Source organism: Macaca fascicularis, chromosome 1, assembly GCF_037993035.2.
Source record: "Macaca fascicularis isolate 582-1 chromosome 1, T2T-MFA8v1.1".
In the NCBI taxonomy this organism is placed as follows: domain Eukaryota; kingdom Metazoa; phylum Chordata; class Mammalia; order Primates; family Cercopithecidae; genus Macaca; species Macaca fascicularis.
In genome coordinates, this window is record NC_088375.1 from 201,923,320 (window position 1) to 201,937,812 (window position 14,493).

At 47.3% G+C, this 14,493-nt stretch overlaps 1 protein-coding gene across 22 annotated transcripts in view; it reads right to left on the bottom strand.

Moving 5' to 3' along the window:
- AZIN2 (antizyme inhibitor 2) overlaps positions 1-2,148 on the bottom strand; it is a 42,051-nt gene extending 39,903 nt beyond the window's left edge. For 8 of the 22 annotated variants that reach the window (XR_012432212.1, XM_074036183.1, XM_074031773.1 and 5 more), the window contains exons 1-3: positions 1,972-2,111; positions 1,758-1,878; positions 892-1,068 (exon numbers count right to left, since the gene is read on the bottom strand). Coding sequence is in view for 9 of the 22 variants with exons in the window: in XM_074031773.1 (XP_073887874.1) it covers positions 892-996 (105 nt within the window). In the remaining 13 variants the exon portion in view is untranslated. 22 annotated transcript variants of the gene reach the window in all.
- Positions 2,149-14,493: the final 12,345 nt, after the last annotated feature.

The following is a 14,493-nucleotide window of genomic DNA, read 5'->3' on the forward strand; positions in this document are numbered from 1 at the left end:
CCAAACATTATGCTAAGAGACAGAGATGACCAAACAGTACTGTTGCTCTGAAGGAGCTTGGGTCTGGAAGAAAAGGAACCCCTTAAGTACTTACGAGTCCACTCAGTAGATGTTAGATGGCAGTTTCTACAAGGTGCAGTGCGGGGGCATGGAGAAAGAAAATACAAAATCTGCCTGGGGCGATCAGGAAAAGGCAACACTGATGAGAAGCAAGGAATGACTAGAAAGGGCTAAAGAGGGGAAAGGCCGAGAGAAGGATGCTACAGGCAGAAGGAATAGCCTGGGCAAAGGCATGGTAATAGGGCACACGGCATCATTGGGAAACGCAAAATTAGTCATTCAGCTTGAAGGAGCATAATATATACTGTGGGGAAAACTGGGAGTGGGGAAAACTGGGAATGGGGCTATGGAGGCAGGGAAGCTCTGACTTGATCCTGTAGGCAGTGGGGAAATGCCAAATTCTGATATTGAACAGGACTATGATACATTTGGAGGGGGTGGCATGAGACAGGGAGGAGATCAGGGGGCCTTTGGAGAGAGGAAGACTAAGCTAGAAAATGAGGTTCCACATAAGCACATTGGAGGGTTATTTAAGGAGGCAGAATTCACAGGGCTTGGTAATGCCTAGATGTGGGCGGTGAGGGAGAGGGGGCAGCAGGACAGGAATCGCCGGTTTCTGACCTTGGAGGACTGGGTAGAAAGGCAACATAGGAGGGGAGGTTTGGGGGCAAGGACCAAGAATTGGGGATAAATTGAGCCCCTCTCTTGCAAATAGCAAGGATTGCGTACCAAATAAGTGAAAGGATAAGATGAGGGCCCTAGGGACCCTTCCTGAGAAGGCAGCTGATCTGTACAGGGGACGGGGACCCACCCCCATTCCCAGCCCCTCACCGTGGTGGCCTCTGAGGCCCCCAGAGTGAGTTCCTTCAGCAGGTCTCGGGTACTGAAGCCCTCCTCCACCATCACAAAGTCCGATTCACTCAGGTAGCCAGCCATGCCTTGCAGGAGGAGCTGACGGGCTGGATGGAGCCGCTGCTGCAGCCGCCGCCTTAGAAAGTATGCAACACACTGCGGGGCGGGGGGAGATGAAGGGAACAGCTGGGGGGCCAGCTCCGCTGCCCCACTCACCTCCCCAGGCCAGGGAACCCAATCCCGTCACAACCCGCCCCCAGCACAAGCCCGGGGTTCATTAGGCAAGGGTGGAGAAAATAAAGAATCCCGGATTTCAAACGGAGACAAGGCACTGTATGTCCAAATGTCACTGCCTCTCCGAGTCAGTTGCCCCACCAGTAAAATGGATGAATTGTTTTGGAGAGCCTTCTCAGTTCTGAAATTCTGGATTTCAGGAAACAGTGAAAGAGAGATGGAACAGAAAATCTGAGAAACTTGGGTGGGGAAGTTTCCAGGGCGCCCCCAGTCTTGACCACGCCCACCCAGAGGGTAGCCGGTGGCCACGCCAAGGAGTCTCAGCCTGAGAGTAAGAGCTTAAGTTCGAGTCCGCTCTCTACTGCTTGACCTCGGGTACCCTCTGACCCTCTTCGGAGCCTCACTTTCCCCAACTGTAAATGGGGGCTGGACTGATTCTGACATGCTAGAATTCTAGGCGTGCCTGGGGGCGCCACGTGGTGGGTGGGGGCCGCAAGCTCCTGGGACTGAACGGAAGGCCAAGGTTTTTTCTGTCCGAGTGACTCCTACCGCGTGCAGTGACTCCTACCGAGTGCAGGGCCGAGGTCCCCCCATCCCCCAGGGCCCCTTACCAAGCTCCGTCCTCCTTCGCGGGGGCCAGAGCCAGGCGCGCTGCTAGGGGGGGTCGCCGGTGACCTCGGAACTTGTGCAACACCCCGAGGAGGAGTGGCAGTTGCGGAGCCGAGGCCCCTGCTGACAGGAGGCAGAAGGGGCCGGGGGGCAGGTCAGCACCAGAGCGGAGGGCGTCCGCTCCCCGAGGCTCCCCAGGCCACTTTCCGCACTCGCCTTAAAACGCATTTACACGGCTTCGGCCCATAAGTCTCCCCAGCGAGTGAATCGGCTCCTCGGCGCCTCCGCTCTCTCGCTCCCCCGGGATCGGGTCCCGCGGCCTGCGCCCTGCCCGCCCAGCAGCCACCGACCCCCACGCCCAGCCTTCCGCCCGCAGCGCGCTTATATAACCCCAGCCAGGCCCCGCCCATGGCGCCGAGGCCCTGCCTCCGCTTGGCCGTAGCCCTGGCAACCGGGTGCCGCCATCCCATTGGTCGATTCCGACATAAAGCACTCAGCTCTGCCCGCCGGTGCCGCAGTCTTCTCCCTCGGAGACCTGGCGGTGACTAACCCACGCTGGGAAATCGGAACTACAGGGCGCAGCCACACGGGTGGGACACTTACACCCTTGCATCTTAGGTCTTAAAGAGTGAGCGGGACCGGGAAGCCTTTTCTGCGTCTGCCTCAACTTACTTCGTGGTACCGCTCTTGTCTGCCGCAGGAACTGCTCACTCATCTCTCGAAACCCGGTTCAAATGACATGTCCTTGTATTACTTTTGTAATAAAATTCTTTTTATTTAATTGTCTCTTCCAGGCATCTTCCCGACTCCAACTCAAAAGGCATCTAAAATGTCTTCAGAGAACCTTTTTGTGACTTTCCCAGTTCAAGGCAATCCCTCCCTTTATCACATCCTCTGAACCCGGCAAACTCTTACTCGCCTCTCAAGAGAAATGTGTCTCCTTCTTCAAGAAGCTTTCCCGGACTTCCTCAACTCAAAGCGTTTATTTTATACCGGCAAGTTGCTGCTCACCCATCAATGTCCTGTATAATGTCACCTCTGTTGAACCTTCCATGACCTGCCTGGCCCCAAGGAACACAGCACTTAGTCTGTCTGGACCCCTCACTCATTTAGTTCTTGTTACCCATAGTGTGAGATTCGTGTTGCTATTTTACACTTCTTGGTTGGTTACACTTTGCACCTAGTTTGTGATTTCCCAAGGGCAAGGACTGAATACCCTACTCAAGTGCCTGGAGCATGGCATAGACAAGAGTGCTGAAGAAGATTCAATAGCTGTTACTCAAAAGCTGACTCAAAAGTTCATCTGGAAATGTAAGCATACAAGAAGAGTCAGGACATTCTTGGAAAATAAAAAAAAAAAAAGGGCTTCCTTTATCATATCAAAAATTTTTAAATAATGCTGTAGTCCTTTTTTTTTTTTTTTTTTTTTTTTTTTTTTGAGATGGAGTTTCACTCTTTTTGCCCAGGCTGGAGTGCAATGGTGCGATCTCAGCTCACTGCAAACTCTGCCTCCTGGGTTCGACCGATTCTCCTGCCTCAGCCTCCCAAGTAACTGGGATTATAGGCGCATGCCACCAAACCCAGCTAATTTTGCATTTTTAATAGAGATGGGGTTTCACCATGTTGGCCAGGGTGGTCTTGAACTCCTGACCTCCAGTAATCTACCCGTCTCGGCCTCCCAAAGTGCTGGGATTATAGGCGTGAGCCACCGCGCCTGGCCAAAACTACAGTCTTTAAAACAGTATGGTGCTGGAGCAGGAAGAGACAGTAGTAAAACAACAGAGTCTACAGCAGTCCTGTATACATTGGAGATTGGTACACAATGAAGGCAGCATTTCAAATCAATGAAGCCAAAGGGGTTTTGGTCTACCGTGTCTTCATGTCCCCTGCTAGGCTATGGGCTTTTTTTTTTTTCTCTTTTGAGACAAGGTTTGGCTGTGTCACCCAGGCTGGAGTGCAGTTACATGACCTCAGCTCACTGAAACCTCCACCTCTCAGGCTCAAGTGATCCTCCAACCTCAGCCTCCCAAGTAGCTGGGACTACAGGTGCATGCCACCATGCCATGCTGATTTTTGTATTTTTTGTAGAGACAGGGTTTCGCCATGTTGCCCAGGTTGGTTTCAAACTCCTGAGCTCTAGCAATCTGCCTGCCTCAGCCTCCCAAAGTGCTGGGATTACAGGCGTGAGCCACTGTGCCCAGTGACTTTCTTTTTAATCAGTGGCACTTCTTGTCCTGCCTTAGTGTCTCCCTAGGACACTCTGCACAACCTAGTTAGAACATGCTCAGTACACCGATGGTGCAGGGCAGGGACCAGAGGCAGGGAGAGCCATTTTCTGCTGCCTACCCAGCTGGGACATATAATGACTGGGTGTCCTTGGCTGAGTCACCCTAATTGGATCTGGGTCACTTCTGCCTGGCTTGATTTCCCCCTGTGAACTGAGAGGTTTCAGACTGATTTCTCTGGGCCCTTCTGCCTGGAACCTTCTTGTTTTCTATGCATAGGAGCAGCATTTCAGGAGGCAGCTTTATAGGACAGTCATTTGTAGGCCCTTTCTTTGAGATTAGTAGTCATTTGCAACACAGTATGAGCACAAGTATCTACCAATCAGGAAGGGTAGATTAGGATGGCCATGGCAGAAACCTTTAAACATTAGACTGAGAGGAGAGGAGCACCTGAATAACTTTGGCTCTACTTTTAGTTTAATCATTCTTTGAGCTGGCTGCATTTGGATGTCATGGTCTGGGTCTGCCCTACCGGCTTTTTTCATCACCTAGTAGGCACATAATAGGTACATTCAATATGTTTACTGAATGAATCAATAGAGGTAAGAAGAAACGAACCAGAATCCAGTCTGTCCATTTGGAGTCTATCAAGGGTAAGTAATCAGAGCAGAAAAATCTGCACCCTGGCCTGAGTACAGATAGGCTGTGGCTTTTTCTTTTTTCCCTGATTGTTATGTGATGTCACTGAAACTCCATGACAACCCTATGTCATAGGAGCCACATTTGTTCTCATTTTACAAATGAGGAATATAAAGCTCAGAAAAGTTCAGTAACTTGCTCAGGATCACACAGCAAGTAAGGGTAAAGACTAGATTTAAATACAAGCCAATCCTGACCTTTAACCTTTATGCTTGACTGCCAGTCAGTGGCTGAGAATTCTGGCCCCAGCTCAGCAAAAGTTACACACTCATCCTGCCAACTTCCAACCCAAAGGCCGGTAGCTTCTCTTCTGCTTGTCTCTCATGCTACCTCTGTCTTAGCATCTATGATTGCTGTGCTGAGCCTTCAAGAACATGGAGCAGAAGCAGGATAAAAATCTTCTGATCTCTAGTCAGAATCATGTTAGCCAAGTCAATCTATCCTTCATAAACCAAGAGTAATCATAGTCACAAACGTTGCAATAATAAAAATGCCTTATTAGTACATAAAACTGGAGAGTTTGAAAAATACTTTCCTGTTCATCATTTTATTCAGGCTTCCCAAAATTCCACCAGTATTAATTTCTTAGGGATGCCATAACAAAGTACCAAAAACGAGTAGCTTAAAATAACAGAAATGTACTGTCTCCAGTTATGGAAGCTAGGAGTCTGGAGTCAGGGAGTTGGCAGGGCCATGCTCTCTCTGATGGCTCTAGGAGAGAATCTTTCCTTGCTTCGTCTAGCCTGTGGTGTTAGCTGGCAATCCTTGGCATTCCTTGGCTCGTAATGCATCACTCCAGTCACATGGCCGTCTTCTCCCTGTGTGTCTTCATATGATCTTCCCTCTATATGTGTTTGTCTCTGGGTTCAAATTTCCCCTTTTAATAAGGATGCTTATCATATGGGATTAGGGTCCACCGTAATGACCCCATTTTAATTTGATTACCTCTGCAAAGTCCTGTTTCCAAATAAGGTCACAATCTGTGGCACTGGGGGTTAGGACTTAAAAATAACTTTTTACAAGGATGCAATTCAACCCATAACACCACCAAACACTTCTTTTTATACAGTTGACCAAACTATAGATCCATGATGACACCTAGTTGCAAGGGAGGTGGGAAGACATAGTCTTTAGTTGGGTACATTGCTGTTCCTCCTACCCCACCAATAAAATCAAAATACTAATGAAGACAAGGAGAGTAGATATTTTGTGATAACTAGTAGGGAAGATTATTTCTTCCTTTTAAAGATCAGCATATCACAGGGTGCGGCAGCTCATGCCTATAATTCCAGCACTTTGGGGGGCTGAGGCAGGTGGATCACTTGAGGTCAGGAGTTCGAGACCAGCCTGGCCAACATAGTGAAACCCCATCTCTACTAAAAATACAAAAAATTAGCCGGGCATGGTGGTGGGCACCTGTAATCCCAGGTAGTGGGGAGGCTGAGGTGGGAGAATCACTTGAACCCAGGAGGTGGAGGTTGCAGGGAGCCAAGATTGCACCACTGCACTCCAGTCTGGGCAACAGAGCAAGACTCCATCTCTAAAAAAATAAATAAATAAATAAATAAATAAAGATCAGTGTATCAGTTGCGATGGTTTTAATGTGTCTCTCAGAAAGCTTGGGTTGTAATTTAACACCCAATGCAACAGTGTTGGGAGGTGGGGCCTAATGGGAGATGTTTAGGTCATGAGGGCTCCACCACCATAAATGGATTAATGCCAATTATAAAAGGGCTCAAGGCTGTGAGTTCAACCTCTTGCTCTCTCTTGCCCTCTCCACCACCTTCCACCATGAAATTATGCAGCAAGAAGACCTCAACTAGTTGCAGCTCCTCAGTCTTGGACTTCCCAGCCTCTAGAACCATCAGCCAATTTTCTGTTCATTATAACTTATGCAGACTCAGGTATTCTGTTTCAGCAGCACAAAATGGACTAAGACACCAGTTCAGAGTGATTATAGAATTTATTCCACAGGGAGAAGTAGACAGAGAAGTAAACAAACATTATTTGAACACCCATTGTGTGACAGACATCATACTGAATGTGTACAAACACATAACTGCATTTAATCTTTAGATAAGCCTTTAAGACAGGCATTATTAGCCCCATTTTACAGGTGATAAAATTGGGATTAAATCCTTTGTCTAAGGTTACCCAGCTAGTGAGTATCAGAGTGGAAAGTTCACTCTGGTCTATCTGACTATGCCAGTGAGATGGGCTCTGAGAATAAGGCATGAAGCTCAGAACAAAGAATGCCAACACCAGGCCAAGAGCAAACAGCAGAAGACCTGAGCAGTGGCTGGAACCCAGGTTCAGACACCAGATAAATTGGCAGAACAGGCACCAACCCAAAGTCACCACTGCAAACTCTTTGAAGGCACCAGTGAAATGGAAACCCTGAAGTAACTAGAAACCCGAAATAGGAAAGCAGCCTTTGCAAGGTCAGAGCTACTTGCAAATTAAGGATAGAAATGAATCATAACAGTGGCCACCATCTATTGTGCATCTACTATGCTCTAGGCACTAACAGCTAAGAACCCTAGAGAGGTTACTATCATGCAGCCTTGTATTAAGATTTATATAACTCTGGGCCGGGCACAGTGGCTCATGTCTGTAATCCCAGCACTTTGGGTGGCCGAGGCAGGCGGATCACCTGAAGTCAGGAGGTTGAGACCATCCTGGTCGACATGGTGAAACCCTGTCTCTACTAAAATACAAAAAATTAGCTGGGCATGATGGCGGGTGCCTGTAATCCCAGCTAGTGGGGAGGCTGAGGCAGGGGAATCACTTGAACGCAGGAGGCAGAGGTTGCAGTGAGCCAAGATTGCGCCACTGCACTCCAGCCTGGGTCACAGAGTGATACATCTCCAAAAAAAAAAAAAAAAAAAAGATTTATATAATTTTTAACTCAATAACCCTAAGAGGTATGTGCTGTTTAGTAACCCTGCGTTGCAAGGGAGGAAACACACATAGAGAGGCTAACTAACTTGCTCAAGGTCACACAGAAAATAAGGGGCACCACTGCACTATATACACTTTCCCCATCTTCACAACAAGCCTGCAAGGTGGGAACTATTATCTCATTCCACAATGGAGGAATCTGAGGCCCAGAGAGGTCAACTGATTTGACTAAGATCACACAGCAGGTAAGTGGCAGAGCCTGGAGTCAAACTCAGGGCTGTGCACTGGTGAGGAATTTGAAATGGAGAGGCCCAGGATCATGTTAGAGCAAACCCTGGGGCCCCAGCTCTTCGAACCCTGAATTCTAACTGTTAGAGCTGTCTGTGTCCCCTTGATACAGGAACAGGCAGGCAGAGGCCCTGCCTGTACCTTAGAACCCAGCCTAGGACCCAGCACTGAGAAGACAAAGCTCAAGTGTGTTGACTGAATTGGGGATTATACTCACAACCCTTCCCTAGACAGACAAGATGCTAAGAGGCTGAATGTGGTATTTGGATTTATTTGTGTTTATTTGCATTCTCTTTTAGGCTACACACAAATGTAAACAAAATAATAATAGTGTGTAACAATTAAGGAATTCATACAGTTTCTCTGAAGCCAGACCTGAGTCATTTCTAACAAATGTGATGAGAAAACAACTATTTAAAAAAAATTACTCAGCTGAAAATTCTCACTTTCTCCAGCTGCTGTCTTCAGAGCCACCTGGGAGGGGAATAAACAAGGCTGTTGACTGCAGCTCTGTTCCACATTCTCTGATGGTTCTCAGGCTTGGGCCTGCATCAGAATCACCTGGAGGGTTTGTGAAAACACACATTGCCAGGCCCTTTTCCAGAGTTTCCGATTCAATAGGTTTGGGGTGGCCCTGAGAATATGTATTTCTTTTTTTTTTTTTTTTTTTGAGACAAAGTTTTTGTTCTTGTTGCCTAGGTTGGAGTGCAATGGCGTGGTCTTGGTTCACTGCAACCTCCACCTCCCAGGTTGAAGCAATTCTTCTGCCTCAGCCTCCCAAGTAGCTGGATTACAGGCATGCACCACCACGCCTGGCTAATTTTTGTATTTTTAGTTGAGACGGGGTTTCACCATCTCGGCCAGGCTGGTCTTGAACTCCTGACCTCAGGTGACCCACCAGCCTCAGCCTCCCAAAGTGCTGGGATTACAGGTGTGAGCCACCACGCCCAGCCAAGAATACATAGTTCTGACAAGTTCCCAGGTGATGCTGATACTACCAGTCCAGGAGCCACACTTTGAGAGCCCTAACCTAAATAGACCTGAAGCACATCAGGCAAAGAGATCAAAGCTGTGTACCTTTGAATGAAGGCATCAAGCCCTTACCCCAGCCCCTCTCTGGCAAGGAGGTCTGGTGGGCCAAAAACCAACCTGGGCTGGAAGGCTATACTATCTCTAGACAATAGGAGCACATCCATAAATATATACACCTACTACGTACCCACAGGAATTTAAAACAAAAAAATTGTTTTAAATAGGAATACACACTTCAGGGGTCTATAAGCTTGAATCCATCTCTTGGGGCAACCTCATTTACTGTGTGACCTTGGCAAAGTCACTTATATTCTGTGAGCCTCACTTTATTCATCTGTAAAATGAGCATAATAAGACTGTCTGCTTCCCAGAGCTGCTGTAAGAAATTCGTGAACATGTAAAATCCCCTGCCTAGTGCCTGGCATGTACACTAGCAAATGCATTCCTTTTTTTTTTTTTTTTAGACAGAGTCTCGTTCAGTCACCCAAGGTTGGACTGCAATGTCACGATCTCGGCTTACTGCAGCCTCTGCCTCCCAGGTTCAAGCGATTCTCATGCCTCAGCCTCCCGGGTAGCTGGGATTACAGGCACACCACTATACCCAGCAGGGGTAGGATGGGAGAAGCAGCCCCATAGGGAGGTTTAGGAGGTGAGCTGAGAAACACCCAGCAGGGCCCAGATGCTCAGGAAGTGGGACAGCACAGTATGGGGTGGGGTAGAATTCCATTTCCCCTTGCGTTTTCACAGGGGCAGAGGTTGATGTGCAGAGCACTGAGTCATGCAAGCCGGACCCAAGCTGGGCCTCTTTCTAAATTGCTATAGTAGTCATGTTCTCTCGGAAAGCTGTTCACTCACGCCAAGAAAGAGCAGACCCAGGCAGCCATGTCTACAGATGCTCTGCTCACCTCCCCTACTGCTGATGGACTCATAATTGGGCACCATATCCCTATGCCTCCAGTTAGCGGACCAATCAGAGACACAGCGACTGGAGTCGGGTGATAGAGTGAGATCTGGGGTCAGTGGAGTCCACTCGAGAGAGAGCCAGAGTTTGCCTCTGTCTCTGAGGCTTCCAGCCATTCCTGGTGTCCCTGAGAGATTCTGAGTCCTTTCAGGAAGCCTCCCTCACAGAGGCAGCACAGCAGAGTCCTCAACCACAGGACACAAGCAGTCATGCTTCCTACTCTTCAACCCAGGCTCCACCATTTATCCAATAATGTGACCCTGGGGAAGTTACCTAGCCTCTCTGTGCCTCATTGTCCTCATCTGTAGGATGGAGATAATAAAACTGCCTATTTCATGGGGTTGATATGGTAAGCAAAGAGGTAACCATGTGCTCTAGTCTGAATGTTGGTGTCCTCCCCAAATTCATATGTTAGAATCTGATACCCAGTTTGATAGTATTAAGAGGGGGAGCCATTGAGAGGTGATTAAATCATTAAGGGAGGTCCTTGAGTCTTTCACCATGTAAGCATGCAGCACAAAGTGTCATCTTTGAAGGAGAGAGCAAGTTCTCACCAGACATCAAATCTACTGGCACGGGCTGGGGTGTGGTGGCTCACGCCTGTAATCCCAGCACTTTGAGAGGCAGAGGCGGGTGGATCACTTGAGCCCAGGAGTTCAAGACCATCCTGGGCAATATGGCAAAACCCTGTCTCTACAAAAAATACAGAAAAAAAAAAAAGCTGGGGAAGTTGAGGTGGGAGGATCACCTGAGCCCAGGAAGTCAAGGCTGCAGTGAGCCATGATTGTGCTACTAGACTCCAGCCTGGACAACTGAGCGAGACCCTGCATCAAAAAAAAAAAAAAATCTGCTGGCATGTTGATCTTGGATTTCCCATCCTCCAGAGCTGTGAGCAATACATTTCTGTTGTTTATAAATGACCCAGCCTCAGGCATTTTGTTATAGCAGCACAAATAGACTAAGACAGGACTCTTATGTGGTTGTAATCAGATGGCAGCCTGAACTAGAGTCACCTAGAGGCTCAACTGGGACACTGGGATAGCTGGGCCTTTCTCCCTTTTTATGTATGTCAGGGCCCCACTATGGGGTTTCCACTTGGTCTCACAGCAGGGGAGCTGGACCTCTTATCTGGTGGAACAGGACTCCTAAGAACTCAAAGGCAGAGCTTGCCAGGTCTCCTGAAAATCTCAGGTTCAGAACTGGCTCAGCATCACTTTCTCTGCATTCTACTGGTTAAAGTGGGTCAGAGAGTTGTCCCAGATTCAATGTGAGATGGGACTACACAAGGCACATATATTGGGAGGTGCGGTTCATTTTTGGAGACTAGCTGCCATAAAATCCATCCAATGTCTATGTGTCCACTGTCCCTACCCTGTCAAAGTCATCATCCCTAGCCTGGAGGTCTGCAATAATTTTCTAAATAATTTCCCTGTATTGCTCTTAACCTTCCACCAATCTAGCCCAAACACTGCAGACAGGGTGTTCTTATGAAGGTGATATCAAAATGCAAATTAAGTAAAGATTTTGCCTATTAAAAACCCTGCAATGACCTCCCTTTGCTCTTGGGGCAAAGTCTCAGATCTTTAACAAAGCCTACAAGGCCCTTCATCCGGGACCCTGCCCGAGCCTCACCTCTACCGGACACTCTCCCTGGCCACCATTTTCCCAGCCCTCCTCTAGCTGCTGCTGCTGTTTCTTTCTTCTTCTTCTTCTTCTTCTTCTTCTTCTTCTTCTTCTTCTTCTTCTTCTTCTTCTTCTTCTTCTTCTTTTCCTCTTCTTCTTCTTCTTCTTCTTCTTTTCTTCCTCTTCTTCCTCTTCTTTCTTCCTCTTCCTTCTTCCTTTTCCTCTTCCTTCTTCCTCTCCTCCTTTCTTTTCTTCTTCCTCTTCTTCCTTCTTCCTCTTCTTCCTTCTTCTTCTTCCTTCTTCTTCCTCTTCTTCCTCTTGCTCTTCCTCTTCTTTTTCCTCTTCCTCTTGTTCTTCCTCCTTTTCCTCTTCTTCCTCTTCTTCTCTTCTTCCTTTTCTTCTTCTTGCTGCTGCTACTTTTCTTCATCTCTTTCTCCTTCTTCTTCTTTGAGATAGGCCTCTCTCCCTCACCTACACCTAAGCTGGAGGGCAGTGGTGCAATCACAACTCATTGCAGCCTCAGACTCCTGGGCTGAAGGGTCCTTCCACCTCAGCCTCCAAGTAGCTGGGACTACAGGCATGTGCCACCATGCCTGGCAATTTTTTTTAGTGATGAGAGTCTAACTGTGTTGCCCAGGCTGGTCTCGAACTCCTGGGCTCCAGTGATCCTCCCCTCTCAGCCTGCCAAGTAGCTGGGACTACGGACACAAGCCACCGCACCCAGCATTTCCAATTTATTGAACCTGCCATGCTCCTTCCTTTCCTGGGACCTCTGCACTTGCTGTTCCTCTGGACCATTTTTTCCACCTCTTCATCTGACCAACTGCTGCTCATCCTTTAGGTCTTGGCTGAAATGTCCTTTCCTCAGAGAGACTATCCCTGACGATTTGGATCACTCAATACATTTCTTCATTTTGAGTAGAGGAAAACCCAACTCAAACTGTCTCAAGCAAAAAGGGCATTCATTGCCTTATGTGACAAAGTCACTGAGGGATAAAAGTTGACACAAAGACTAAATCCAAGAGCTCAAAAATGTCATTGGGGATCTGTTCTGCTTCAAGTCTCAGTGCTGCCTTCCTTAGAGTGGGCTTCTACCTCAGGCAGGCTCTCAGCGCCCCCCCCAACACACACACACCCTTATCCTCCACTCCACCCTGGACCCCAGCCACTGCCTCCTAAGCCAGGTTCCTCGATGTGCACATCTCTGATTGGCCAGACCTGGGGCTTGAGCCCCTTGCCCAAGATGAGATCAGCCCATTCTTACCATATGGAATGAGAGTAGGGAAGGTATGGTTCTCCAGTAGAAAAATGGGGTGTTGTAACCTGAAAAGGGGGGATGAATTCTAGCCAGGAAAAAAATGCCAATGGATTTGCTTATTCTGTTTGTCAGCACCCTGAGTGTTGCCCTTACATACTGGGGCACTCTTTTCATCTTTTATTATTGTTTGTTTATTTTGTCGTTGTTGTTGTTTGGGGGTTGTTTTTTCTTTTTGTTTTTGTTTGAGACAGGGTCTTGCTCTGTCCCCCCGGTTGAAGTGCACTGACATAATCACGGCTCACTCCACCCTCTATCTCCCAGGCTCTAATGATCCTCCCACCTTAGCCTCCTGAGTAGCTGGGACTACGGGCATGCACCACCATGCCTAGCTAGTTTTCGAATTTTTTTTTTTTTTTTTTTTTTTTTTTTTTTTTTTGTAGAGAAGAGGGTCTCCCTATGTTACCCAGACTGGTCTTGGACTTCCGGGCTTAAGTAATCCCCCTACCACTGCACCCAGCCCCAGGGCACTCTTTTGCCTTAGGATCTTTGCACAGGCTACCCCTTCTGCCTGAAATGCTTTTTAAAAATATATAATAATATAAATCCTTTTTGCTTTTTTTGTTGTTGTTGAGACGGAGTCTTGCTCTATCGCCCAGGCTGGAGTAAGGTGGCACGATCTCGGCTCACTGTAACCTCTGTCTCTTAGGTTCAAGCAATTCTCATGCCTCAGCCTCCCAAGTAGTTGGGATTACAGGTTCACATCACCAAGCCCAGCTAGTTTTTGTATTTTTAGTAAAGATGGGGTTTCACTATGTTGTCCAGGCTGGTCTTGAACTCCTGACCTCAAGCAATCTGCCCGCCTTAGTCTCCCAAAGTGCTGGGATTACAGGCATGAGCCACTGCACCCGGCCTATAAATCCTGTTTTTAAAAAAAGTTTTGTCTTGAAATTCATACAGAAACTTTCCAAAAATAGTACATATCTTTCACCCAGATTCCCCAAATGTTAACATTTTAACAATTTTGCTTTCCATTCATATATATATATAAAATATATATACACATAATATATATATATGTGTGTGTGTGTGTGTGTGTGTATGAATACATGGATGGGTAGATATGGATAGACAGATAGAGGTATAAATTATTTATTTTTTCTGAACTGTTAAAGAGTAAGTTGCAGACATAATGCCACTTTACACCTAAATACGTCCACGCGTATTTTATCTAGAATGTGTTTCCTCCAGATATTCCCATGGCTCACTCTGCACACAGCACACCCTCACTTCCTGCAAGTCTTTGTTCAAATGTCACCTTCTCAAGGAGGCCTACCCAATCACCCCTTTAAAATTTCAACCCGCCTTTCTGTGCACTGTTGTCACTCTCAATCCTCTTACTGCTCTCTACTTTTTCTTCTTCAACAACACCTTTCACTTTCTAGGATACTGTAAAATTTATAGGTTAAATCTGTATATAATTTAAGTTCCCTAAGGATAGGAATCTTTGAACTTTTTGTTTACTGATATATCCCAAGCTCCTAATGCAGTGCTTGGCACACAGCAAATGGTTCATAAATACCTATTGAATGAATGAATAAATGGAGTAACCCAAGGTCATAGCGAGTGAGTGGCACAGTGCTTTCATCTGAACCTATCACAGGTCAGTCACTGCCTTCAGAGCTCTTCTGTGACATCCTCTGGGGCTGCCTGGGCTCTCAATGGGCCCATCTATGACACTTTTTTATGTAGCC